The 24,661-nt window shown below is 44.4% G+C and overlaps 1 protein-coding gene across 6 annotated transcripts in view; it reads left to right on the plus strand.

Annotated features, from left to right (window-relative positions):
• Positions 1–24,661, plus strand: part of NTM (neurotrimin) — a 957,218-nt gene that overhangs the window by 765,675 nt on the left and 166,882 nt on the right. For all 6 annotated transcript variants that reach the window (XM_040483562.1, XM_040483563.1, XM_040483567.1 and 3 more), the window contains one exon: positions 20,967–21,199. In XM_040483562.1, coding sequence (XP_040339496.1) covers positions 20,967–21,199 — 233 coding nt within the window. The remainder of the gene's footprint in view (positions 1–20,966; positions 21,200–24,661) is intronic.

Below are 24,661 nucleotides of genomic sequence, written 5' to 3' on the forward strand. Positions count from 1 at the left end.
TATAATAGGTGAGGGGGGAGGTAAATCTATGTGTTTTCCAAAAAAAGGCATTCATTGAGACCAATCTGCTGTCTCCTCTAACCCCAGACATGTCCCCAGAAGGCTTACCAGGAGGCCCATCAGTTAATAAGAGCTTCAGTGATGGAATGTCTGTGTGGTCCATTGTATAGAGCCACAGAGATAGCTGATCAGAGCTGTCTGAGTGCACGCACACCAAGGACAGTGTTATGGATGTGACTTGCAGCCATTCTTCCTACTGGTCCCGTCCATAAGCAAAGCTACATGCATATCCAGTGTGTCCCTCAACAGGTGTCTGTGTACCTGCCAGGGGAACAGCTGGTGTTAATTGCCACTGAGGCTTAGCAGGAAGTCCCCTGTCTTAAATGCATTAACAACCTGGGTGGGCAAGCAGGCCAGCCCACATGAATCACTTGGAGAAGCACATATGACAATTCATTACTTAGACTGAAGTTCCTGCCTGCACAGGTCCTTCTAGGACCTTTCCCAAGCCAGAAACTAGGAGGCACAATAGGACTTTGCTGTGTACAGTATGGGTCTCTTGACCACCAGAGGTCCAGTCCCTGCTCTGTAGCTTACTATATGATCTTAGGCAATTTATTAGGCTTCCCTCTCCTTGTGTGTAAAATTAATATATTCTTGACATCTCTCTCACACAGTGGTTGTGCAGATGAAACAAGACAGAGTGTGTAAAGTATGCACTTGGCATAGCTCCTGGTGCATGCAGGTGATCCATACATGTTAACCATTATCACTGTGTCACACACCTTTTTTCCTTGCCTACCCCTCCTGAATGTTCAATCTGGGTAAACATCTCTAGTCTCTGTCCCCTGTCTCCAGCTCTGGGGCCCTGCCCTGCTTGCTTCAGATCTTGCAGATGGTGGTCTTATAAATGCAATCTCTGCTTCTCCTCACCCCACTCTCCTATGGGCAGCTATGGTCTCAGAACACAGATCTGTGTACATCCCTGTCCTGTTTGAAACTCTTTGTACCTAAATTTTTATTACAGATCCCTTAGGGCAACAACAAGGAAGGCCCTTCATGAAAATGCCTTTCCTTACTTGTCCAAGATTTTTACAGATCTGGTTCTAACCCAAGCCAACTCTCCAGCCGCTTTCAATATGGTTCTCAGCTTTAAGCATCAGGAAAATCTACAGAAGAACTTCTTTTTAATATTGGGGGGAGCGGGCCTTGATTTACAAAATTCTGTGAAAAACATCCACAAGTGTGTCTCATGTGCATTTCAAGCTGGAAAGCACTACCACTGACACAAACATACCCTGTCTTTGGCCACACCCTGTCCCATTCGCCTTTGTGTACCCAACCCCCAGCACATTGACTGTCACACAGTAGGGATGCAAAACATGTGTTTTGGTAACTGACAGACTGAATACATACATAAAGGATATTTCCCATGAGATCTGAGGGAAGCAGACTGAGTCACTGGCACCTACAGGACTCAGGGAAATATAAGAGGGTATCGTGTGCAAGTAGGTAAGTGTGTGTAGACAGAGATTGGGGCCCAGGGTGGGCAGGGATGTGTGCGCTGTTGGCAGAGGAAGAGACACAGCCCAGGAAAGGGGTAACATCCCATTTTTTTAGTATGTCAAGTCCCCAGGAGCATCCCTGTGTGATGTGAGGGAGTGGGGGAGTGAGTGTAAGTGGGGGTTTGGCCATCTGTGTGTGAGAGCCAACTTACGTGGGTGGGAACAGAAATACAAACAGCCAAGATCAAGAGGATCCTGAATCTATCAATTCTTCCTAGAAGAAAAGTCAGATGGGTTTGAAATGGTTGGTTAGAGAGCACAGTGAACAATTGCAGGGAGATGGAGGGTCTCTGTCCTCAGCTGTGGAGAGTGGCTTCCTAGTAGCCATGTGGTGAGTTATAGGGGCAGTGCTGACGGTGACAAGAGATGCCGGTACCAGTTACTCAATGTGGGAGATAAAGGTGGCTCTTTTTTTCTGTCCCTTCCATCACCCCTTCTTCTCTGTGATAGATGGGGACTGAGCTGTTTGAGGTATGCAGAGGCTGACAAAATGAGGCGATCAGATTGGAAATCAAAGCTCTCACTAAGGCTGGCAATGTGCCGAGACTCTGCAGCTACCACCCATGGTTGGGGGCAGGAGAAGGGGGGAGAAAGCAGCTGCTGTTGTTTTCTCCCTAGGAGTTGTTTGGGGTTTTATTTTATTTCTCCCAAGAGTAGAGGAGCTGAGGAGGGTAGCCAAGGTAGCAAAGGAAGAAAAGGAGAGAGATGGCAAGAATTGGAGTGCACAAGGAGAAAGAGCCATTCCAAGGGACGAGGAGAGAGGGAGGCAATAGGCAGAGGAAGGAAGGTTTCAGAACATTTCTTTTTCTGCTTTTCATGGTTGTGGACTTTGCATCTTGTCTCCTTGCCAACTGCCCCTCCTTTGTTGTCAGAGATGCTCTCTATGATCTGTAAAATGTGTTTTAACGTATAATTCCTGTGTTTGCTCTCTTGACAGGTTGGGAAACTGAGGCCCAGTATATGCAGGGCACTTTAACTTGCTCATTTTGGTTTGTAACTCTCATTCCTTTGACCTTAAAATTCCAGAAAGTATCCCCACATTCATCTCACAGGATGGAGAATGTATCTGTTTCTTTGCTTTTCTGACTGCTTCTCCCAGGATGCCTCTACCACAAACTACCCCACAGGGTCCCTGAGCCTGAGTCTTATGGGTTGACTCTGCCCTCTGCTGGATCAAAAGGTGGAAAATGAGGTAGAAAGGGGACTCATTCCAGAAAACACACCCTGGCATGCTTCCCAGGAAAGTCTTTGCTTAAAACAACCTGAACCCTAAATGAATACAGTTCAATATGCCTGTGATGTATTAATATCCTGATAAGCTGGTCAGAATGTGTTTCTAAATAGACCTATTACATAAGTGGCAATAAATACCAGCCATCTCTCCCCTCTCTGTAGTTTGTGCATAGAGAAGGATCTATAGGGTAGGATCCCAGAGTCGTGCACACAGAGCTTTGGCAATTCTGACCTTCAGACTGATGGTGAGTCCTGTGCTCCTTATAACACAGGTCCCCCGTGACATTCACATCACAGAATTGTGCCCTTTGCCCGCCGTTTTAATGACTTTCTATTTTGTTTTACAACCTGCAATCTGCTGCATGTCCTGGTCAACAGTATCTATCTTTTCTGCCATTGCTTGCTGCCTTGGATGCTTTTATGGGCATTGATTCCCTTCACTGGTTCCCCAAAGAGGTTCTTTTCCTTGAGCCAGAGCGTCATTCCAGCGGATTACGGTGTCTGCCACTCTGCGCTCCGATTTATTGCCATCCTGGGTTTTATTCTCTCCTACACTTGCAGCCAAGCCTCATTCATTTAGCTTTCTGGGGCGAGCAGAATAGAAGAAGTTGCTATTAATAGGAGAAAGGATGTCATGCCGGCAGGCTTAGTGATGTCTAAGTTTATGGTCTGTAAGTTCCAGAGCCTGGCTGTGGCCTAGATCCCCTTTTCTTCCTCCAAGTGACTGAACTAAGCAGGATTCTCACAAAGGAATGGACACTCTGAAAGTTTTACACTCTTTACAGGCTTTTGTGGACGTACGACATTCTTGTTTGGGGGCAAGCTCATCTGGGTATCCTCCACCTTCCCCTGATTGTGACCATCGGTTTGCCTTTGGAAGAAGGCAGGCAGAGTTGCAGAAGTCTGGGTGCAGAGGGATGGGGAAGAGGGAGGAGAGGAGAAGCACATGAAAAATGGCACACCAGGTCCTTTTAGGGTGGTTTGCTTTTTAGGTTTCCTAGACACTAATGTATGTTAATCTAAGTGAAATCACTCTGAGAGTTTTATTCACTTTGATAAATATGTTTACTAATCATTTATCACATATCAAATAGTAGAGCGATTTCTAAACAATGTCCTACACATAATAAATGTCTTTTGAATGTGCATACAAAATGTTACATATCAACTGTCACTTCCTTCAGCAGGAACATTTGGGAGCTACTCCAAGAATACAGAGAGCAAATGACAGAGGCTGCCTCTTCAGGGACAGTTCTCAGCTCATTGTGGACTGTCCCCAGGTTGTATAGATTTATATCTCCTTCATACAGGAACCAGGGCCACAGAGCATTTTTCAGTGGGTTATAGCCGTGGGTTTTAATTTGAGGAGTTCGCCCAACCAGCCTGACTTGCTGGGAGATCACACAGGCACAGATAGTGGAGGTTCAGCTCTAGACAATGCTGGCAGGTTTCCTTTGGCATGGATTTGTGGTATTGGCCATGGAGGAGGTCTCTTTATAAAGCACTCCTGGGAAAACACAATCTGCAAAGAAGTAGCATGTATGTGGGGATGGGGGGTGGAGTAGACTCTATTTGGCCATGTATTATAGAAGAGAGGTTTGGAGGTCTTCATATAGGGACTTGGTATCCCAAACTATTTGCATTCTGAATGAGCAATACTGTGGAATCAACATGGCTATATAAAAAGTATAATTACTGTTGGGTTTCTAATGATAGTTTAGTGCTAACTTAGAGGGTAGTTTTCCAGCCTCTTACACATGTATTGATTCAGAATGTTTAACTTCACCTCCAGTAAGATAAGGAAGGGGTAGCAAACAGACCCCAGGTGCCCGAGTCCAGGTCTTTCTATTTCTAAATGAGCCCTTACATGAAGATTCTGGAAAACTTGACCCAATCACATCCACTTCCTGCATTCCTATCCTCACTTTTAAGACAGGCAGGAGAAATATAATTTAAGATGAAATTCCTAAATACAGACCTTGGGTGGGTTTTCCATGCCTACTTAGAAGTTAGGTCAAGGTTTGGATCAATCTACAGCTTTCTGTCTGCTCTACTGCAAAGTCATTGAAGGAAAGAAAGGTTTGTTAAGAAATGAAAAGTGGATTTTTGTTGTGATTGCCCTGTTTTTTTCTTACACACACACACACACACACACACACACACACACACACTAGTTGCCTGCCTCCACCAGTCATTTCAAACCATGGTTCCTATGACTATATTAGAAAGACAAAGAAGAAGAATGTAAAGAGTATGAGAGGTACCTGAGGCATATGGCCACAACCCTGGGAAACAGTGTAAGTTATGTTGAGACAGTGGTATGTCTTTCCCCACCCCTTCCTGTACCCTATTCCCTTTTCCTGAATTTTCTGGCGCCGTTTCGCTCAGATTATTTATTACAAACAATCTTAGCTCCTGTGGATAACATATTGCCATTCATTTTCTCTTTGGGTGTTCTGCTGATCATTGAACATTTTTAATAGGTTTTGATGAAGCTAAAGGTACCAACTTGCATCCTATTCTTAATGAGAAGAACCTAATTCCAGAGACTGCTAGGACTTGGGGAGCAGGAGATTTGTTTCAACACTAAATATTCTCAAGAGAAAGGAGCCCAGAAGTGACTAAATAATAGGAAATCATCTTGGCAGATGGGGCCACTTGCATCTAGAGATCATTTGATATGTGGGGGAGGAGGAAAGAAACAGAGCTCAATTATGAGAACTGGTGAGCTTTGTTTGGGAGATGTTAGGGGATACCATATAAAGTCACAAGATTTAAAAGAGTGGACTCTGTTTCCCAAGTGAAAGGAAGGGAAAGGAACTACATTTTCATCCCTGACTTTTTTTTTTGTGTGTGATTTTCTTGATAATTTCAGTGAAAGGAGCAATCATGTTGCTAATTTTACTCCAAGCATTTAAATTCTAATTAATATTATTTGATTCTCCTGTGTCCTGCCAAGGTGAAAGAAAAATGCTTTCTTACACCTTTACACCCTCTTTCTCTCAAGAATTTGCATAAGAAGTGAAATCATGTTTGCATTTTTTGCATTTCAGTTGCTCTCACTATTCTATTACACTTTCTATTCTAACCTCCTAACCTTCCCTCTCTCTGTTCACCTTGGCAAAGAGAGGAACACTTACAGGTTTCAGGCAACTCTGCCTATCAGAGAACAGGAAATATGTTATGGGGGAGCAGGCAGCAGACCTGAGGAGTCTTGCAGAGCCGGTTGGCCTTGGGAGATCACTTTGTCTTGTACAGATGAGGAAACTAAGGTCCAGAGAGGTGAAATGGCTTGTCTACAATCACACATTTTATAGTCCTGGGTCTGGGGATAGAGGTTTGTCTCTGTGTCCAGCTTTGTTTTGATGATTCCATGAGATACGATTATATGTGAAAGGATTTTGCATGCTGTCATGCACAAGGAAAGCTTGAGCTCTTATTTGTCTGGTTAATTAATAAAATGCTCTTATGAAATATCTGCTGCATCCTTTCTCCTCATTTTGCAAGCTTTTGTGGAGCCTGCACCGTGGCTTGGTGACTTCTAGTTAGGGGGGCTCACCAGTGCTACCTGTACAGGCATGTCAGGCTCCTGGCAGCCTGGCATGAGTAACCATGGAGAACTGTTGGAGAGATTCCAGTATTTGGGTTGTGCCTGAGGCTAGCTATTGTCTCAAAGACACCCGGTTTAAGATAGATGCCTGCTGCAGTGTGACTTCACTTCAAGGAGCAGATATTTACTAACTTACAGTGATAATGGACTAGGTACCATGGTAGCACAACAGGCCTGGGGGGGTGTCAATATAATAAAGATAAATAAAATACATTGGCCCTGCTTTACAACTGCCATATGGCTTGGAAAATGATGTGGCAGAGGTAGGCAAGGTGCTGGGGAGTGTGGGTGTTAGTGCAGATGTGGTATGGTGGAGGGAGTGTTGTAAAGGAAGGTGTGTGGGTGATGAGGTATGAAGGGATGTTCTAGGTGGAGGGGACAGTATGTGAAACTGGATGCCACGCTGAGGAATCTGCAAGAAAACCGCAATCACCTGCTGTGATGTGGCTCCAGTTCAAGGTGGTGGGTCTAAATGAGGCCAGGGGCATCCTGGCATGTCATTCTGTAATATTGCAGCTTCATACCGAAGGCTGTGGGAACCATTGAAGGGTTTTAAACAAATGAATCCAAAATTTTGCTAGAAAGAGGCAGAAAGAGGATTAGCTAGAAGGGTTACAGCAGGAGGCAAGAGGCCAATTAGGAGTGGGGTGGTGCTACCTACCATCTGGGTGACTCCAGATTAGATCCCACCCCCAAGCAGCACCCTCACTTCCTGGTCTTCCAAGGGTGGTCAATTTGAGTGAGATTAGACAATGATTTTATTTTGCTGTTAAAGGGTCAAGGTCAGGGAGTACTTTATGCAGAGAAAGAACTAACTCTCCTACAGAGCTACCAGAATCCCTTCCTACAGAGATCAGTTGATAGAGAACATCACCAAAGGCACAGAGAGTTTCTGTAAAGGACTTGGATAATTATGTGCCCAGTGCCAGTTGAAGGAAATTACTGCAGAAGCAGCGGCCGAGGCAGCCCTGGCACTGAGAGGACTGAGTCCCTGGGGAAGTTTTTCACCTGAACCCCATCACTTCCCCTCCGTCTTTGCCTTCATCATCAGGGCTGTGCCTGACTTTCTGCTAGCATGTGCATGTGGGATGTGGGCCAGTGAAGGAGAATACTCCTCTCCTCTTCCTCCTTCTCTCCTTTCCTGCTTTGGTTCCCGGGGTCGGCATTCTGCTTTCAAGGTTAAAATTGGACCTAGTCTTCTGTGTGTGCCCCCTGTTTGTCATTCAGCTGCCTGTGCAGGTCCCCTACTTTCTTTCACTTAAGTAGGTGTTCTCTTCTTTGTATCATAGGCTTCTAAAATATAGAGAGTAAGGAATATGCTTTGTCCTGAAGAGTGTGCACTGCATCTCCACAGACGTGGAAGCACTATAAGTAAATGTTTAATGCTGAGCATGGTGATGCAGACATGCATTTGGTTACTTGGGAAATATGAAGAGAGGGGGTGACTGTATTTTCACACAGATTTGTAAACATTAACTCCTCCTTGTTCTTTAAGTTTATACTCTTCCTTAAATACCTGTTTTGACCCTCATGATAACCAGAAGAATTGAGTGGGCAAATTTTTCCCTGTGGACATAGGAAAACTGAGTCATACAAAATCTAAGGACTCAGGCTTGTCACAGCAGATTAGATAATAAAACAAGGACCCAGCTAGTTCTGCTCCATGGAAATCAGGCCAAAAGCTCTGGGCATGATTGTGCTTCTCTTAAATATGAACATGCAAGCTGAGGTTATACCAGATAAAATATACTAATTCATGGCAGCTTCCAGATGGCAGAGATCTTGTTAAAATCTGAGTAACACCCAGTGTATTGTCAAGCTTTTAGAATATTCATTACAGAATCTCTCTTGGAATCCACTAACCCCCCAAATCACTATTTTTTTTTTATTCTTGGTTTAAGGCATCAGGAGATGCAGATTCTCATCCCCAATCTTTCTTTCTTTCTTTCTTTCTTTCTTTCTTTCTTTCTTTCTTTCTTTCTTTCTTTCTTCTTTCTTTCTGTTTATATATTCTTGAGAGAGAGAGAGAGAGAGAGAGGGAGGAGGAGTGGGGGAGGGGCAGAGAGACAGGGAGACACAGAATTCAAAGCAGGCTCCAGGCTCTGAGCTGTCAGCACAGAGCCTTGATGCAGGGCTGAAATTCATGAACCATGAGATCATGACCTGAGCTGAAGTCAGAGGCTTAACTGACTGAGCCACCCAGGCACCCCACCGATCACTCTTTAACTGAATAGCTGCATAGACCTAGGCTTATGAATGAAGTAACTGTATAGACTTAACTTCATTAGATGCTTACCTATAGGTTGGTAAACCATCTCGCAGGTCCCTCTGCGTACCAAATATTAGTTTCTAAAGTTCTCAGCAAAGGCACCATTTTTGCAAGACTTCCCCTGACCCCTTAGACCAGTATAGATTCCATAACACCCATCTATTTTCTATATATCACCCTATAGCATCCTCTCATAAGAGACTCATACTGCATAATGTGCTTTTCTTTGCCTCTCTGCTGCATGAGCAGAATGTCTGTCCCTGTCTGTCTTGTTTGTCTCTGTATCGCATTAAGTGCTAACACAATGCATGGCACAGAGTAGGTGCTCAGTGAACACTTGTCAAATGAATGAATAATTCAATAAACCTATTCTTACCTCAGATACTCCATATCTTTGGAGTAACAACTATAAGTGAGAGGCAAAGAATGAGAAAGAGAAGGGTAAGCCTGATGATAGGATCCTTATGAGTGCAAAGGTTTTTATATGGGCTTGAGGAATGGGTAAGAATCCTATTCTTAACAGATATCCTTTAACACAGTCCCTCCTGTCAGCCCTGTTTAACATGATCCTGTCCATAAGAGAACGTGTGTTCAGATATGTGGTGCATGAATAAGACCCAACATATTAGAGAAGGGAAAACCTTCTTCAGAAGGGGACACCTCAGGATTTACATGGCTTCTGGCAGTGGCTGGCTCCCTGCCTGCACTGTCTTCTTTCTCCTGCATTGCTCACAAATGTGATTTTCATTATGCCATTCAGCTCCCCCAACCCCATAAAGAGAAGTTCAGTGCTACACATGAGAACATTCTAAGCCATCTACAAGCTGACTGCAGCCTTCTTGCATCCCCACAGAGCCCCCAATTTTATCAGACCAGACCCTAAGCATCTTACTCTATATCCACATTCCTATCTTATGACTCCATTTTCTTCTTATGGGGGAATACTTTCTCACCTCTTCTCCTTTGATGTAGATGTATTTCCCATTCCGCATGAGCCCAGGGCTTACTCCCTCCATGAGATTGCTAGTGCACATGCTCTTCCCCTACCACCAAACACCTGAAATCCTCACCAGGTGTCTCTAGTACTTATACCTACCTAGCTTGTATTCCCCTTGGTGGTAGTGTCCTAGATGGTCCCCACTCCCAGTTGGCTCTTCTTGGCTTCAGGCTCTACTTGGCCCTGCCCCATCTCTCCCTGGAGCCCAGGATGCCCCTAATGCCTCCCACCCAGGGCCTGATTACAGAGCAGTCTGCACCCCTTTAGCAGCTTTTTGCAGCCTCTGAAGCATTGCCCTTTCCTTAAGAGTTTCTCCTTCTGGTCACAAAACCTTTGTGAGAATTACAAATAGGGCTGTCTCACTTCTGGAGCCCCAGAAGCAGGCCCTGGAGATGGGAGTTTGTATTGAAGTGACTTATTAAGGAAGTACTCCCTGGAGAAACACAGAAAGAGTGGGGGAGTCAGGGCAGGTAAAGGCAAGAAGCCAAGTAGAGCTGCAATTTCAGTCAAATCACAAAGGTGGCTTCAGTCGGATCTGCAGTGAGACTCTGGCAAGTAGAGAGAGACGGCTATCCCACTCCTCCACAGTCAGCCCCTGCTGGCTGCCCTGAGGGGTTGCAAGCTCCCAGACTCCAGCTCTGTGAGTGAGCACACAGGGGCTCCACAGCCTAAAGGCAGACCTGCAAAGAAAGACCCAAATGTGGGCTGCTCAAAGCAGAAGCACATAGAAACTTGGGAGAGGCACAGAGATGATATGATAAAGGCAACTCAAGGGAGGTGGGCCGAACACTGGCTAACTGCCATGTCCTGCCCAAGTAGGGACATTATAGAGAATGCAAGACCCAGAGACCCAGACGCTGCTCATTGCCTCCCTGACCCATGATTCTCTGGCTGCATGCTTCAGATCCTCATGGCACACTTGCACAACTCTGCTCTGGAGACCTGGTCTAACAGGAACTGGGAGACCCCTTACCTCCAGGAATTAAGGCAGAACGATAGGTGTGTACTTCCCTTAGGTGAACACACTTCGGAGACCTTTTTTCTAGGCCTTTCCTTCTGGCCTAGGAAAGGTACTTTTAAGGCTTCCCACAGTCCTTGGTACATGAGAATGACTGGATTGGCTAAGGGTGCCCCTTGGCGCCTTTTCTCTGCACCCTGGCAGCCCCCTCTGAGCTCCTCCCTGTAGCCAGATTCTGTTTTCTGAGGAAGAAGGCAAGAGGGAAGGGGTGGGGCTGACGCTGGTCTGGGGACACCTTTAACAACAAATCAGTGTAAGAGATTAGCACTCTACTCAGAGGGAGTGCCTCTAACAACCAACTGTCACAGAAGGATAAAGAAATCTGACAGGGAATATGCAGTGAGGTCTTCCACTGGTAGATTGAGGATTCCGAATGGCAGCAGGCCCAGCAAAGGCTGATCCTTCCCCTGGGAGCTTCCCCTGGGAGCTTTTGTCTTTCTGGGGGATATGTCCTGCCCCCCCCCCCCCCACCAAAGTATCACATCTCATAGATTAACTGTCTGGAGAGGTCCAATTAGCTCCTCTTCACTTAATTATTTTTACATTTTCTTGTAGTGAACACTGGTTGTCTGGACCCTGGGGATACTTTCTCTTCACAGGCCAGCAGAGGATGCACAAGTAGAGAAGGAGCCTTGCAGCTGCTCTGGCATGTACCTCCGCATTGGTTCCGTTCTTCTGTTCCAGCTTGGTCTCAGCTCCCAAGTGGTGGAAATGGAGCTTCATAACCTGGGAGGAAGCCAGCCTGCTTATCACTGGCCCTGATTCCCATGGGGGCCCTGGGCAGTAATTTGAGACACAGTGGCATCACCAAGAGGGGAAATAATGTGTGGCCAAGGTCACATAGTAAGAAAATAGAGAAGGCTCCTCCAACCTAGGAGCTCTTTTTGTCATGCTACATCTCATTGGTCTGTTCTTCCTTCTGGTGCACCATGGGAGTTTGAGGTAGCAGACTATCTCTTCCACTGTAGAGGAGGAAAAGCTATGGCCTCGTTCTGGATTGCTTTCATTCTGACTCCTTCTTCCCTGACACAGGGTCATATGTGTACACAGTCTCCATGGTGAGAACCAGGTAGAAACACAGCCTGGTCTGCTGACTAGTCAGAACTGCCTGGGTGTCAGGCATGCTCATTGGTGGGAAGGAAAATGTCAGCTGTGATTAGTCTAAGATGTGGTTTTGGCCTCCTAGGCCACAAGTTCTTCCTATCCTGGGCATATTTAAGTTCTAACTATAGGCAATTTTCACCAGTTATGGGAGAGGCACTAGAGACAGGATCCAGGCCTGGGGAAGGATTTAGAGTTGTCTCAAGAAGGAATTAGAGTTGGAACTAGTCCCAGAGATGAAGCCGCACTGACTTCACCTGAGGCTAACTCCTAGGCACAAGGCCAGCGAGGCTGGTACATCTTTCTTAGCCACTCGAGGACCTGAGCCAGTGAGGAGGTGGGTACTTCCAGACCCTTTTTCATGCATGACACCAAAGGTCTAATATGTGCCATCCATCTCAGTTCACCTGAGTGAGTCTTGGCTTTCCCAGTGTCATTGTAAAAAGATATCTAGACTGGATAATAATTAGAAGTGTGCTTTCTACTTCCACCTGCCAGTCTGGGCCCAGCTTCTCCAGGATGAAACCCCATCTTGAATGTGGCTTTCCATGGAGCGGCTGATGAGGACCAGGATGGGAGACAAAGAAAAGGAGAAAAACAGATTGCAGACAGATTCATTTGCTGGAATTGGATTTCTTCTTCCCAGCCCTTTCCATGCCAGGAAGGACCACCCATTGGAAGACAGAGACAAGCTCAAGTTTGGTGCCTTTTCTAGCCATTGATAATTTTTTGAGTTAGCCACTGCAAAGTTCTTCAGTTTGATTCTCTGGTTCCTCTTGACTTGAGGATACAAAACAAAACAAAACAAAACACCCAAAATCTTTCACATAGTGTACTGCACAATCAACCTGCAAAAGTCAGGGTTCCTGCAGGGAAAAAAAAAAAAAAGATGGCATACTCAAATAGAGTAATTTGAGGAGAGTTTAATAAAATGGATATTTACAGAGGTGGAACCAAAGTGTAGGAAAACTACAGGGATAGTCAAGACCATAGGGCGAGTACAAAAGGGGATCATTAACACCTACAAGGCTGAGGGAATTAAGGAGGAGGTCATAACTCCCACCAGAGACAGGGGGCTGTGTGGAGAGGTCCACTGGCTAGGATCAATCCCGAGGGAATTGACAGCCTGTGACAGCCCCTCTCCTACCCCCCACACCCCATCTCCTGCCAATGCTTCCCATCAGCCAAAACCCAATAGGAAGCCGGAGGAAATATCAGTCTGTGGTTGATCTAGGTGACACAGAAATAGCAGTGCACTCACTCAGTGGACTCATCCCCCTTAACCCATCCTGTCTAAATTTCCAAACTTCTACAAATATATGAGGATTTTTAAAAAAATGTTTATTTATTTATTTTTAGAAAGAGAGAATAAGTGTGAGAGGGTCAGAGAGAGAGAGGGAGAGAGAGAAATTCCCAAGCAGTCTCCCTGCTGACAGCATGGAGCCTGACCCCACAAACCGTGAGGTCATGACCTGACCTGAAATCAGGAGTAGGATGCTTAACCAACTGAACCACCTAGGCACCCCTACATGCCAGGAGTTTTTTTACAGCTCCATTGTACTTTGCTCATTCTCTTCCTGCTGCCTGAAAGGCTATGCTTGCCCTCTTCTATTGAGCACCTCCTTCTAACCTTAATGGGCACCCCAACTCTCACAAGATCCAAATTGCCCTGAAAGTAACCAAGGGATGTCTGGAGATCAGTCATAGGGGATTAAACATTTTTGCAAATGATAGGCAGTGGGGATACAAAATCATATTTAAAATTGGCCTTGATAGGGGATAGGAATTTGTTTACCACACAGTGAAGAAGGGCATTCTAAAAAACAGTGGGTTACTGAATCCTACAAGTGAATAGAACACTCAGGTAACAGTGAGAAGTAATCCAAATACCAGACACACATCTTGCCTAAAGCAGTGGGAAATTAGGTGAGGCTTTGCAGGAGATCATTCACTGGACCCCAAGGTCAAATGGCAGATAAAGTCCAGAGTGAATCTCCACTGAACTTTTCCCTCAGCACTTCTGGGTTCTCTCCCTTAGGAAATGTTTGTTTCCACCAAGGAGTTCAAGAGACCCTCCTCTAGGTTTAGACAATTTTGTATATGTTAGGGAAAGGAATGGTAAAAATAATAATAATAATAATAATAATAATAACCTTCTGGATGCCTGACTTTGGTCACCTAGGGAAAAAAGACTCCATTGATTTCTTCTGTGGTTGTATGACATGATCAAGATGACTCATAGCCCACAGTGTTGCATGCATGTGACAGTCATAGAGTAAGGAAGTGGGTTGTGGGAGAAATGGCTTACAAATGTGATGTGACCAGATAAGCAGTTCCAAGCCTTCTTCAATATTTGAGTTTGCACTGGGTTTTTATCACTAGAACAAATCAAAATCTTGTGCCATTCATTTCAGACAAGTCATGGCCCACCTCACTCAGCAGTTTGTTTTGAGGTGATGCTACTTTCTTTGACTTAGGTGGATAGGGGTGCTTATGTGGAACACTTCTTGGAGGTCTACAAAGCCAAGCCTTCTGGATTCATCTTCAAGACATTAGTGAAATGGAAGGGCCTCCACTGCATCGAGGGTGATGTCTGCGTTTTGCATTATAAATTCATTATAAATGATGGGCAGAGTAGTTATCCTCACAACCTGGGCCTTTCCTGGACACAGTCTCCATGATCTTTTACTTCTGAAGAGATTGTGATAGATGAGTGATCTTAAACAAAAATTAATCAGTCAACAGATATTTATTGAATGCTTACTAGGGTACATGAGAAAAATAAGTCATGGCCCTTGCTTTCAAGAACTTACCTTTTAATCAGTGTTGCAATATTACATGGAAGATGAGAAAGCAGTGTGTATAACATTGTATAATCACATTGTTTGTTGAGTTTCTAAGTGCAAAGGAATGCATTTAGATGCATGGGTCCATTTAATCTTTTCATTAACCCCATGCAGGAGGAAATGTTATTTCCATTGCAGATGAGTGAAATGAAACTTACTGAGACTTGGCAAGTACAGATCCGGGACTATGATTTCTGCAGTCTGACTTCACAGCCTGTTCTCATGGCTCTTCCCACCCACCCTCAGACCATAGCTACCCTCCAGCAGTGTGGGATCCCAGGGTAGCATGTGCAAGCTAGAATTCATCCCTGGTCCTTCTCCTAGGACTTCTGTCTCTACCCAGGAATGGGCAGTGTTGTCATTTTCATAACTAAGAAAGATGTTATAGCCCATATCTGTTTTTCTTTTCAGTGTTAAACAAAAAACAGTAGTAATTGAGGGATTCAAGGCCTGTGTGAATGGAGTGTTAAGTTCAGTGTTTTTGTCTCTGTATAGCCCAAGATAATTTTATAAATATCAACCTGAACTTAGACTCCAGTAGAGTCAAAATGAGCAACCCTACTAAGGAAGTCTTCTCCTACAATAAAAGGCTAAGGTACCAGTGATGTCTGAATTTTCATCAGGTTGGTGATAAAGCATCTTGCTTTGCCTGTTGGTTTTCCCCCAGGAACAGATCTGGAAGACACACATGCAAACTCCATGAGGCTGGGTTTCGGTATTTCTCAGCTGTCCACATTGTAATGATTCTCTGTGAAGCTTGTAGTTAGGGGTGGGGCACAAGCCAAAAGCTCAGAGGAACCAAACTTAGGGGCAGCTGGAGCATTTCTGTGCAATAAGAGGAGATTGTGACCAGGTGCTGTGAAGGGCGGAAGCTCTTATTTCACTGTAGTCTCAAGCGTTGCTTAAGATGTGTTGCTTTTCAAAAGCAGTTAAAGGGCCATTTGATAGAAGGAATGGTTGGATTACCCACTGTCTGGATCCATTATAGTCCTCAGATCTTCAGGCGGGTGTGTTTAAGAAAGGCCAAGCCTAGATTTTTCTCTCTTTCTGCAATAATCCTTCTCTTTATTTCAGTGCTCTCTTTGTCCTTAGAAGATTCCAAGAAGATACTTTTGCTCTATTTTTCTTACAATTTCTAGACACACACTCACTGTCTGCCTCTTTCTCTTTCTCATTTCCTTTCAGATCCTAAAGTAGCTTGAGACCCTGGATCCACACTCTTATGATTCTATCTCTGCAGCCCCTCATCCTGGGCTTGCTTAATCATTGTTTGCTGTTACTCTATGTATAAATGCAGCAAGTGTAATAAAGCCACTATTCATCAGCAAGAGATTAAGGACGTAGAGGGCTGTATTTTTGGAGCTTTGGCACAATTGTTGCAACTACAGAAAATGACAGGTATGACAGCTTTCTCTGCCATACACTGTGCTTGGGTGCAAGGTACAGCATAGGCATGTATGTCTGATCTTCTTCTACTCAACTATATGTGAACATTCTCATCATCAAAGAAAATACATTCCCAATCCATGCAGGCCACACACCCTGGATTATCTGTATTCAAAAAGATCAGGCCTGCTCTTTTTATAAAGAAATTTCTCCAAGGAAAGGAGTAGGGTGCAGATAGACACATAGACTGTGAAGGACACTCTGGCTCATCAGTGAAATAATAAACAAGCATCTTTCCCAGGCTCTGTCTGTCTGTTTGGATTCTGCCAGGATATCTCATAGGTCAGCCCATGGGCTGTCTGTAGGAAACCAGGAAGTTCACAGGCCTGGTAGGAAAGGAAGGCCATTTACACAAACACTGAATGCTGATGGCCACTGGCCAGAGGGCTGGAGGATGGAAATAAGTGATGGCAGCATTAAAGCTAGAAGACTGGAGATTTCAGAATTGAGAGATAGATGTTTGAAGGTGGGGAATTGGGAGTTCCAGGGATCCATTCAGAAGGCTTAGGTCTATAGACGTTGTTTCTCTTCGTATGTCTGCCAGGATGGTGGAAAGGATGCTCAGGTTGGGAGCTTAGCATATCTCAAGAATGCAGGGAGAAAGGAGAGAGTCTATCAAGGTTTAGGCAGGGTACTTTCAACTCTTTCTGTCTCTGCATCTCCCTTCCTGGCCTGTCTTATCCTGACCTGTGACCATTTCCTGATAACAAGTGGTCGTTGTCATCTGTACTTGCCTGGATTAGGGAGAGTTGAATTTGAAGCCTTCCCTACCTTTAGTCATACGGTTAATTACCTTCCTGAAGGACATGAAATATTGTGATGTGTTTGAAACGTCTTTTGTAGATCTTTGTAAAGGACTATCTCTGCAAAAAGGGAACCGGTTGATGGAATTTTCCACCCCAGTCTTCTACCAAACCCCCCCAACCAGAGCATTCTGACTGAGGGAGCAATTATGCTTGCTTTTCTTTCTTTTTTTTTTTTTTTTAACCTGGGAGAATTGTCTCCTCTGCATTGTTGTGGAGATTCGATAAATGAGACGGATAGATGGGGACAGGTATGAGGAGGTGACTGTAGTTGGCTGCCAAGTTACCTTTGTGATCCATCTCTGCAGAAGCCAGCATTAATGCCGTGGAGACTCAGCAAGACTGATATCCAGCAGTGACAGTTTGGACATCTAAACATGACCTTGGATGTGCCCAAAACCACAGCTGAAGCTATGCCAGCTTTTCAGTGTAGTATATCACAGGGGCCGCATAACCGTGCTGGAAATTGGCTGTGTTCAGAGCATTAGTGTATCTGCAAATGAACATCTTTGGCCCTGTACACACAGTGCAGTGTAGTGAGACTGCTTCGTTTCAGTCAATTTCCAATAATTAGACACTCACAGGAAGCCCACGACTGTCCTCTCGGATTCATCTCAGAGAGGCTGTGAGATGCCCCATTGCGGGCATCAAAAACAATTATTCAAGCTGTGCAGAGGTTGCTGATCAGAATTTCCTGCACCACGGCTGACCATTCACCTGGTGTCTGGTCAAATTTTAGTTGCTAGAGGAGAAACTAACTAGGACTCTGCTTTTGGCTTTCCAGAGCAGATTGGTTGCAAGGAAGTTCTCTCCTTTAAAGTAATGGAAAGGGGCGCCTGGGTGGCGCAGTCGGTTAAGCGTCCGACTTCAGCCAGGTCACGATCTCGCGGCCAGTGAGTTCGAGCCCCGCGTCGGGCTCTGGGCTGATGGCTCAGAGCCTGGAGCCTGTTTCCGATTCTGTGTCTCCCTCTCTCTCTGCCCCTCCCCCGTTCATGCTCTGTCTCTCTCTGTCCCAAAAATAAATAAGAACGTTGAAAAAAAAATAAAATAAAGTAATGGAAAACTGTTTCAAACGAGGGTCATTTCCTAGTGCCTACTCGCTCTGCAGCTCTCATTTCACCAGAAACCAGATGTCTAAATTAATGGCTTTCAAAAATGTGGTCTCCAGACCAGGGAGGGGCCCAGCAATCTGTATTTTATCAGGGTTTGCTGCTGATTCTATTGCACATTGAATTTAAATGTTATATAGGGCACATATATATATGTGCTTATGAGGGCTTATGAGGACTTCAAGAACACCAAATTTGAAACCAAATAAAATAAAACTAGGTCTGAATTCTGGCTCCGAAGCTTAATACCACTGTTATTCTACTAAATCCAGGTATTTTTTTTTCAATCTGGATATTTTTTTAACTCAATTTAACTCCATCTGTAAACTGGAATTAATAGGTGAATCTACCAGGTTTTTGAGATGATAAAGTAATCTATATAATAGGCTTCCATAGCACCGAGTATACAATAATATGTGTTCAGTAAATATTAGCCATGAATATGAAAGTGTATTTCTCTGCTTTGGATCCAAGCAAAATGTAGAGCAAGGACCACTCTTAAGGTAATTAAGACAAATAACATCCCAGGTGTATTACTAGTAAAGTATCCTGTGGAGTGTGTTGTTCTTCAGGGATTTCAAAACACTGTGGTTCCAAATCCACATTTCAAGGGAGGCAACCTGAGAGGAAGAACATCAGGAATGTCTGCAGGGAACCTAAGGGAGGGGATGGCATCAGGCGCTTCCTTGTTGGCCATACTTCTCCACCTCTCATTTGCTCTCAGAGTATTCTAGGTATTGTCATCAAAGCCAAAGGAAGTCTTGAAGTGCATTCTAGACCAGCCCAAACTTCACATGTGTTATCTTAACTAAAATGCACATTCTCATTCGTTGCATCTGAGGGAGGGGCAACGTCTCTGCATTTCTACCAACCTCCCAAGGGATGATGATCTGCTGGGTTTCTGACCACACTTTCACATAGTGAGGTGCTTAGCTGAGTGCTTCCCCAACCCTAGTGTTCATATGTTTCACCACGAGATTTATTCAACTTAAGGAATGCTCTAGAGCCATCAGCATTGGCATTATTTGGGAGACTACTAAAAGTTCAGAACTAAAAGTTCAGGAACCGCCCCCCTCCAGGCCTACCAAATCAGAATGTACGTTTTAATAAGATCCCAAGAAGCGTCATAAGCACAATAAAGTCTGAGATCAACTTAGGGTATGTATTTATTCACACATAGCCCTGCATTCAGAAGGACCCTGCATATGGTTAAATTCTCTGTTCTCAGTTTCTTGAAATTCTTAATAATTCTTGAACAAAGAGCTCTGCGCTTTCATTTTGTATGAAGCCCCCCAAATTATGTAGCTAGTCCTGGACACATGGCTCCATACCAGTGTTTTTCAAACTTTGGTAGGGATATTACCCAACTGGAATGTTGTTAGAATTCTTATTTCTGGATACCCAAAGCCTGAATCAGTAGGATAGGAGGTGAGAATAAAAACCTGGAACAAATCCCTCATGCAATTCTGATACAATTGACCCATGTCCAATTCCAGAAATATTCCCTTGATCTTCCCTGGTAGGTAAGATCTTCCATCATTTACAACCTGCATTGTCTAGAAAACACAATGAACAACATAGAACTTGCTGGACACCAGAGCAAAGGTGTTTCTAGTTGAGCAGCTTTCCCCGCAGGCACTTTCAGCAAGGCTCCCCACCTGTGCCTGAGTGGCCCTGCAATGATCCTGTGACATTTACACAAGTACAAGCAGAAAGGATGCACGGAACAGGATATCTCATCTTGAGAGGACCACCCGGGGAAGCTGGTGTGCTCAGTGGCAATTCTTAGTTTTTTTTGAGAATTCAGCAGAAGCAATCATCCTTTCCCACTGAACTCTCCCTTCCCTTGAACATTCTGAGGAGGCCACGGGACCAGGAATTAGACGACCTGGCTGAGAGGTTTGTCACTTCCTAGCTCTCTAACCTGGGCAAGTCACCAGACCCTTCCAAATAGTGGAGTCCTGATCTTTAAAGTAGACAATGGGTAAGATCATCTACTTCACAGATTTGCTGCAAGAATCAAGAGACAGTGTGGATGTAAAAGCATTTTGTACACTGCAAAGGAATATATAAATTTGAGGCATCATTATACATACTGAGCTACATTGCTATTTCCAGCATTATAGTTAGGATCAGGACACTATTTGTGAATTTCGCCCAAGGCCATAGAACATACTTGGTGTATTGAGAGAAGGAAATGAATACAGACAGAGAGATGTGATTAGGACTTGGCGAGAGAAGCTGGAAAATTTGAAAGTGTAAGGAAAGGGAAGGGAGCTTCCACAATTTGGGGACTCCAGATGCAAAAATAAAAAAGACAAAATCTATTTTTACATGTGCAAACAGTTTTGAGATTTTAGAAAATGTCTTTAGTCTCACAGTAATTGAACATTTCTGCCCCTGGGTATAATGAAGATGAATAGCAATGGTGGTGGTCCATATTTAGTTTTGACTTCAGAAGCCTTCTGTTAGAATTCACTATTCTGAGATAATGTTTAGGAGTCAAAATCTAGGTCTCTGATCTGGCATATATTATCTGTGTGACTTGGGAGAAATATTTAGTTTCTTTGTTCTTCCATTCCTTTTACCAACAGAACCTTGCTCATAGGGTTGTTATAAATATTGGATGACTTAGTACTCCCCAGATGCCTACATCATGGGAATCCTTAAGCAAAGGGCGAGCTATGGTGCTCAAAGGGCCTGGCCACTCTGGGTGTGGAAGATGCCTCCAGTTGTAACTATTGAATAGTAATGACTATTGAAGTAGGCTGGTGCTTAGGTGGTTTAAGAAGCACTGGGCTGTTCAAGGCCCAGAAATCTCAGATAGTGTTCTGAGACAATAATCTTATAAGACTTCTGTTTCCCCATCCCAGAAAATGCCAACCATGACAAATCAAGCAAGATATGCGTATGTGATGGTTCCCATTTCTCTCTGATCCCTGGACTTAACCGTCTGGTCTTCCCTCCAGGTGCACAATTGACAACCGGGTCACCCGGGTGGCCTGGCTAAACCGCAGCACCATCCTCTACGCTGGGAATGACAAGTGGTGCCTGGACCCACGTGTGGTCCTCCTGAGCAACACCCAAACCCAGTACAGCATCGAGATCCAGAACGTGGATGTGTATGACGAGGGCCCATACACGTGCTCTGTGCAGACGGACAACCACCCAAAGACCTCAAGGGTCCACCTCATTGTGCAAGGTAGGCATCGCTTGGCTGGATGGTCTGGATGGATGGCTGGGAGAGCCTGTATTGAACACTTTTTCTGTTATCTCCAGCAGAGATGCATTCAGTTTGTTCCATCTGGCCAGGACAATAGGACAACTAACTGTCAGTTTGTGGTTAGAAGCTGAACTTTGAAATAAGTTTTAGTGTTGAATAGGACTAGGATTTTTTGTTTTTGTTTTTGTTCCAATAATATATTTTCTCAGAAAATTATCTTCTAATTATTGCTTTCCTTGGCTTTTTTCTTCCCTTAAGTTTTTTTTTTTTTTTTTAGGTTCCATCCAGTTCTAGGCCTGCTTTATTTTAAGACCAGTGTTTTAGCTCTTCTGGCACTTCACACGTGCCATACCCTGGAGCAGCCTTCAAGAAAGCAGAGTCCATCACACATGTTCTGAATGCCCACCTGAGACGTGTCCTTCACAGCCACCTCCATTGTCTCCAGCTTGCCTGTGTCTCTCATCTCCCAGCCCTGGGTTTCTGATGCCACATCTCCCTTTTAATAACCTGCATCTGATTCACTGTGTTTGGTGGCACCCCAAGTTCCTGCCCCCAGATTTTTAGGCCTATGTCAATGTTCTGGTTTTGCATCTCTCTTGGTTCTGCTCTGGCTGAGTTTTTCAGGCCCTGGGAATGATTCCTACCTATTCCCCATGAAGCAGAACTGACCCTGGGGCATTCACATGACACTTTACCGTGGTGGGAAGCTCTTAATTAGGGAGTAAGAGCTCAGAACCAGACTTGGCCTCTTTATGGCTGTGAGACTCAGATCAAGTTACTAACTGGGCTTCAGGCTTTCCTTCTGTAAAATGGAATCAATGTTGTGAGCAGCTTGCTGAGGACTACACTTTACATAACACTTAGAAGCAGGCCTACAGTACTGTTGAAGTGTTAGCTATTAATATATTTTTATTAAAAAATATTTTTTATATATTTTTGAAGAGAGAGAGAGAGAACAAGTGGGAGATAGTGGAGAGAGAGGGAGACACAGAATCCAAAGCAGGCTTCAGGCTCCGAGCTGTCAGCATAGAGCCCGACCTGGGGCTTGAACCCATGAACCATGAGATCATGACCTGAGCTGAAGTCAGACACTAACCAACTGAGCTACCCAGGTGCCCCATCATTAATATATCTTTAAATACTGATATTGCATTTTAGCTTTTTAAAATTCTTTTACAGTGGGCCAAATTCCTCATTCTATGATCTCAGAAGCTTAAGCCCTGAGCAGTGTAGCCTGGCCCTTCTGCTGGAGTTTCTTCCCCAGTTCGATTTTCAGTTCCCTCCATACAGCTGAATGCCATTTGGGGCAAGAAGCTCCTCTTGGGGAGGCGCCTCCTGCCACTCTCTTGTCAGGGAGCCCAAGGAAAGGGGATGGACTTGGTCAGTAAACAAGGGCAGGAAAGTGACTGGAGAAGGAAGAACACAAAGGAGCTGGAGGTATGATGGGAACCCTATCTGTGAGAAGGCAGGAGGCTGCCCACCCTGGGCTGCGGCCATGCGCAGTTGAAGGGTGAGGCGATGCGAGTGGGCATGAGACACAACCACCCAAGGGCACCGTGACACTGGCCCTGGGCAGGGGCTGCCAGGACAGCAGCGTCCTTCCTGCCGGGGCAGAGCTTGGCCACACCACGTTGTTCTTACTTATTTTGCTCTCTTCTAAAAAGAAATTGCGATGGCCTTTTCTATTATTGGTTCTCCAAATGAATCTTTTTCAAACGGCTGGATGCAAGCAGCATTTTTTTTTAAAGGAAATGGAATTTCATAGAAGGTATCAGTGTCTTACAAACAGCAGAAAAAGTATCATTATATAAGATTTTTGTTTCAGAGTGTGTAAGTTTTTAATATAAAATACATTTTTATTATGGTGGATAGTTGGCAAAAAAAAAAAACAGTTTGAAAATCATATTCGATGAGGAGGCCTGGCAACTGCTTCAGGGTCACCATCTGTAATCTCTGCCAAAGGGTGCTTCTGAAACCCCTCCCTGAAACCATGTTCCCCTTGCACCCCCACCTGCACACATGTATTGTCAAGAGCAGGATACCCAGCAATGGCAAGAGAAATCAGGAAATGCCCACTAGTACAGACATTCGCTTTATGGAGTAGGACCTTTATGGACCTGGAAAATGGAAGGAATAGTGAAAAATGCTGAAACCTCTCTGAAAATAAGGACCCTGTTTTTGTCATTTGTTTTCCTTAAGCTCTCCCTCCACCCCCCAACACACCCACCCACACACTTCTGCCCTAAATACCTGGGAGAGTACCTTATCCAAAGTGCACATGTAATAACTACTTTTTGAAGCAAATGGCTGAACTTACAGTCCAGAGGTCTTATACAGGCTCAAAGTGGAGTGTGTGTACGGGTGGAGACATAGGAGAGGTGAGGTGAAGGGGTCTACATCAATCTTCACTCATGTCCACACTAATGGAAAATGTCTAATCCCCAGCTAGGTGTTTACATCTGTGACTTGGCTAGGTGGCCTCTTAGCATGACACACCACCTCAAGTATTGGAATCTCATCTTGGGCTAATTTTCGAATGCTGATGGGTGTATTGATTTGGAAACAAGCTAGGTTAAAAAAGGCACTGGTCTTGTACACAGACTCAGCCCAAGCTAATCCGCTGTCGATATGCCTGGGCTGAGCATTATTGACACTTTAATGAATAGTGGACCATAGTTTTTCAGAGCCAACCTATCCCCCCTCTTAGAAGCAATCAGACAAACTAAATAGAGCCAGACTCCCCCATTTCTGTATTGGAAAGAGGATACATCACCATCCAGGATTAAAAAAAAAAGAAATATATTTATCTTGGGATCATTTATTGTAGTGAACATAAACCCTAATTCCCCTAGCAGGAGCTGACTGTCTGGATTTTGTTGAAGTTGCTATTCAACCCTGAACAGAACACTGCTGGAATGAAAGTCAGACATATTAAGTTTTCAGAATGGTATTACAATCATTAAACACTCACAGACACACACAGACGCACAGACGCACACAGACAAGCTAGCAGCAGCAGGAAAAACTGAACTGATGGTCTGCCCATGAGTGTGTGTACTTATGCATATGCAGTCAGGTTCACATAAAAATAAACACACGTGGAAGGAAGGTAAAGACATTTTCATAGTATCATGTGAACTGCTTAAGGTCTGGGATTATGTCTTTCCTCTTGTTATCAAATACCCTTTGTACCCCACCAGTTCTTTGTTCTGATCTTTTGAGTTCCTGCTGACAGCAGTGAAGCCACCTTTGCAAGTGTTAGCTTCAGAACTTCAGCCCTTTGTTATGCACTTATGAGTACTTTCATTTATTCATATGGTAAATAATTACTGAGAAACAACTCTGGTTACTGGTACCTTGCCCAACCACTTAGCACAGGAAGATAAACAAAAAGCCACCTTTGAAGAGTTAGTTCCCATTCAGGTGGAAATGGACTTCTGT

The sequence above is a fragment of the Herpailurus yagouaroundi genome, unplaced genomic scaffold, assembly GCF_014898765.1.
Source record: "Herpailurus yagouaroundi ecotype Mexico unplaced genomic scaffold, PumYag 161, whole genome shotgun sequence".
Taxonomy (NCBI): Eukaryota; Metazoa; Chordata; class Mammalia; order Carnivora; family Felidae; genus Herpailurus; species Herpailurus yagouaroundi.